Below are 4,430 nucleotides of genomic sequence, written 5' to 3'. Positions count from 1 at the left end.
CCCAGGCTGGAGTGCAATGGCACAATCGCAGCTCACTGCAACCTCTGCCTCCTGGGTTCAAGCGATTCTCCTGTCCCAGCCTCCGGAGTAGCTGGGATTACAGGTGTGTGCCATCACACCCAGATAATTTTTTTTTTGTATTTTTGGTAGAGACGGGGTTTCATCATGTTGGCCAGGCTAGTCTCAAACTCCTGACCTCAGGTGATCTGCCCACCACGGCCTCCCACAGTGCTGGGATTATAGGTGTGAGCCACGGTGCCCAGCCTGGTTTGTTGTTTTAAGCCACCAACTTGTGGGAACTGGTTACAGCAGCCACCGGAAAGCCCCTGCTGGACATCGTTATGGTCCCTCTCGCCCCAGCCCTGAATATTCCAGACCGAACCTCAGCCCCAACTTTTCAAGTCCCTGGTCATGGCTGTCTTGTGGGAGCCTGGGGGCACACTCCTCTCACAGCAGGAGAAATGTTAACTGTAAAGGTTAAAATGCATTATTTCTTTTATTTTTATTTTTTTATATACCAAAAAAAGAGACAAGGTTTTCCCATGTTGCCCAGGCTGGTCTCAAATTCCTGGCCTCAAGTGATCCTCCCGTCTCGGCCTTCCAAAGTGCTGGGATGACAGGCGTGAGCACTGCGCCCTGCCTTGTGCTTTTATTTCTAAACACATTTTCCTAATGTATTTTTCTGATGACTCTCAAGGGGAAGACAGCTGTTTTGACTGGGTGTGGTGGTGCATGCCTGTCAAAGTCCCAGTTACTCAGGAGGCTGAGGGGGGAGGATCGCTTGAGCCCAGGAGTTTGAGGCTGCAGTGAGCTATGACAGTGCCACTGTTCTCCAGCCCAGGCAACAGAGCAAAGTCCTGTCTCTAAAAAAATAAATATTAAAAAACCAAAAAAACCAAAACAAGGAAGAGCAACTGCATAGCTGCCTGACAAAACGAGAGTGCGGCTCAGCCCCACCGCCCTGCACGGCCTCCCTGGAAGCCCCTGCGCTATGCTGGGCGCTGGGCTCCCGTCCAGGTGCTGCATCTGCCTGGCTCTGTGCTCTGAGTGCACGCGATGTGCCCGAGGTGTCAGGGCAGGGAGGAGGATTGATCTCGATGGTGACCCAGTGAGGTAGGTGTCATTGGCCCCATTTTACAGGTGGGGAAACCAGGGCATCAGTGTGACCTGGCCTAGGCAAGGCCTTCGGGGCAGACCCAGATCTGACTCGGCCCGAGGGTGCAGGGAGCTGGCTTTCTCCACCAGACAAGCAGGCCAGCTGCTGCACTCTCGCCTCGGTCACGTGCTGGAGCTGGGGGCCCCACCCTGTGCGGACCCCTCACCAACTTCTCCCCAAGGAGGCGGCTGGGGACTCCCGGCACCCCTTGCCTCTGACATGGCTGTGTCATGCCTGTCCTGTCAACTGTCGTTCTGGGCGTGGACATTTGGGGCTCCCGCTTGAGGATGTCTGGGCTGCCCCTCTGGGAGCCGGAGCAGCTGGCCACCCTGCCCCACATCTGCCTACAGGCCCTCCAGCTCAGCACAGACCCAACCCCAGATGAGGACTCCTGCCCCCTTGGAGGTGGCAGGCTGCCCTATGCCCTACTGGGCGCTGCCACGGTGCTGGGTGACCCCCGGCATGGTGCCCACTGACGTTCTGAGGCAGGAGCCCAGAGGGCCCACAATGTGCCACTGCATCCGAGCAATACTTGCAGAAATGCCCTGCAAATAAAGTCATCACCACTGATGCGAACAGGGCAGCCACCAGGTACCTCTGCCAGCAGCCCTGTTCCCTGCCCACAGCCAAGGGAGCCAGCCAGGAGGGTTGCTGATGAAGAGGCCCCACTGCCTGCCACACGCAATCTGGGTTCCCGGCAGCCCGGAGGTATCGCTCCTCCCCTTGGTATGCAGCCACCTTCCATGTGGGAAAGCCTGGGGCCAGAGGTCATGGAGGGAGTGGCTTCAGGAACAAGAAATTGGTAGTTGGTCTTCCAGAGGGGACATGGGCACTGTGGGCTTAGTGGACACGAGCCACCTTGCTGGCCCAGGACCCCCAGCCTGCCACCCCCTGCTGCCACACAGTGGGCTCAGCAGGACTCCTCAATCAGCTTCTTTGTGGGGCTTGGTGACCCTGGTGGGTGCACAGGCCTGGAGAAGGTATAGTTGTCTGCAAGGGCCATGGGCAACTGCAGCTCCTCGATGTCCCTGGTGTGGGTGAGCCTGGTGATGTCTGTCCTCATGGACCAGTGTTTCCACCCCTTATGGATTCTGGACACTTCTTGGCGGGAATGGTCCGTGGCCAGCACGTAGATAATGGGGTCAGCCACGCTGTTCACCGTGGACAGGCACAGAAACACCACAGAGGCTGTGTACAGCCTTTCCTCCAAGCCGCACACAGCGTTCCTGTCTCCTCTGTAGTAGGAAAAGGCAGCGGCTTTGACGAGGAGAACCAGGTGGTATGGGGCGAAGCAGACCAGGAAGATGACAACCACCGCGATGGCCGAGTGCTTCACTTTGGCCTTCTGGGCGGCGCTTAAGCCCATGCTCTGCTTGATGCTCCTGAAAATCCGGTGGTTGGTGAAGGCGATGATGGAAAGAGGGATGGCAAAGCCAACAGTGAACCTGGCATAGTAGTACCCGGCAATCGTGCTGTCCATCTGCAGCATGTCGAAGCAGGTTTCCTTGTCTTCCATCTCGAACACTGGGTAGTGAACGATCCCGACGAGGATAAAGATGCAGGCGGAGATGAGGATGGCGGTCCTCTGGCGGCGGTGGCCCCGACTCTCCAGCGCATACACCACGGCCACGAAGCGGTCGCAGGAGATGCAGCACAGGAAGAGGATGCTGACATAGATGTTGCAGAAGAAGATGTAGGCGGTCACCTTGCAGGCCAGCAGGCCCAGGGTCCAGCGGTGCTGGTTGCGGATATAGATGACCCAGAGCGGCAGCGTGCTGGTGTAGAGCAGCTCGCAGAGCGCCAGACAGAGCAGGTAGACGGCCAGCACGTTGCCCTGCAGCACCTGCAGCAGCGTCAGCCACGCAGTCAGGCAGTTTGCTGGCACCCCCAGCGTGCACACTGCGCTGTACACCACGACCAGGACTATCCTGCTTTCCTCGAAGGACACGTTGTTGCAGGTCTTGGCGGGGAGGCCCAGGGAGGCCCACGGGGTAGTGGTGGTCACTGGGGTGGCGTTTCCTGTAGGATGGAGACAAGAGTGAGAACGGGAGTCCCTGAAAACCACCTGGGAGAGACTCTACTGTGGGAAGGAAGGATAGACGCTTCATGGTAGCTCAGACTAGACACACGCAGGTGTTTAAAACATTTCCAGATGGATTTTTTAAAGCAATTATTAGATAGCGGATCTCCAACCCAGCAGCCTCATGGGCAAAGAATGCAGGCCGGGCAATACTGAATCGTTTTTCTTTTTTTTGCTCTTGTGGCCCAGGTCGGAGTGCAGTGGCGCAACCTCGGCTCACTGCAGCGTCTGCCTCCTGGGTTCAAGCAATTATCCTGCCTCAGCCTCCCAAGTGGCCGGGATACAGGCACGTGCCACCATGCCTGGCTAATTTTTGTACTTTTAATAGAGATGGGGTTTCACCATGTTGGCCAAGCTGGTCTTGAACTCCTGACCTCAGGTGATCTGCCCATGTCAGCCTCCCAAAGTGCTGGGATTGCAGGTGTGAGCCATTGCGTCTGGGTAATACGGTAATACTGAATCTTTGTAACTCACTGAGGTCAGTTTTCAAAAGTGTTGCTTGAGGCCCAGCGTAGTGGCTCACACCTATAATCCCAGCACTTTGGGAGGCTGAGGCAGGCGGATCACTTGAGGTCAGGAGTTTGAGACCAGCCTGGCCAACATGGAGAAACCCTATCTCTACTAAAAATTCTAAAAAATTAGTTGGGCGTGGTGGCTCAACCTGTAATCCCAGCTACTCGGGAGGCTGAGGCAGGAGAATCACTTGAACCTAGGAGGCAGAGGTTGCAGTGAGCTGAGATCGTGCTTTGCCTGGGTAGCAAGAGTGAGACTCTGTCTCAAAAAAAAAAAAAAGTTTCTTGTGTGTTTGAAAATAATGTTGATCCTGTAATTGCTGTGTGAGTGCTCTTCTAAGCAGTCTGTTAGGTGCTGCTACTACATACACCCTTCCAGAGCTGTTCCCACTTTGCCTCCACTCCCCACCTCGCCCCATAGCTGGGCACTGCCTAATCCTAATTCCTAATCTGTAGTATTTTTTTGTTTTTTTTTTTTTTGTTTGTTTGTTTTTTGAGATGGAGTCTCTCATTCTGTTGCCAGGCTGGAGTGCAATGGTGCGATCTCAGCTCACTGCAACCTCCACCTCCTGGGTTCAAGGGATTCTCCTGCCTCAGCCTCCTGAGTAGCTGGGATTGCAGGCATGCACCACCAAGGCCGGCTAATTTTTTTTTTTTTTTTTTTTTTTTTTTTTTTTTTTTT

The 4,430-nt window shown here is 55.1% G+C and overlaps 1 protein-coding gene across 12 annotated transcripts in view; it reads right to left on the bottom strand.

Moving 5' to 3' along the window:
• Positions 1-473: 473 nt before the first annotated feature.
• Positions 474-4,430, bottom strand: part of GPR132 (G protein-coupled receptor 132) — a 17,540-nt gene continuing 13,583 nt past the window's right edge. For all 12 annotated transcript variants that reach the window (XM_023205776.1, XM_023205784.1, XM_023205774.1 and 9 more), the window contains one exon: positions 474-3,175. In XM_023205776.1, coding sequence (XP_023061544.1) covers positions 2,067-3,175 — 1,109 coding nt within the window. In that variant the 3' untranslated portion in view covers positions 474-2,066. The remainder of the gene's footprint in view (positions 3,176-4,430) is intronic.

Source organism: Piliocolobus tephrosceles, chromosome 6 (genome assembly GCF_002776525.5).
Source record: "Piliocolobus tephrosceles isolate RC106 chromosome 6, ASM277652v3, whole genome shotgun sequence".
NCBI lineage: Eukaryota > Metazoa > Chordata > Mammalia > Primates > Cercopithecidae > Piliocolobus > Piliocolobus tephrosceles.
This window is presented reverse-complemented; position numbering and strand designations above follow the sequence as displayed.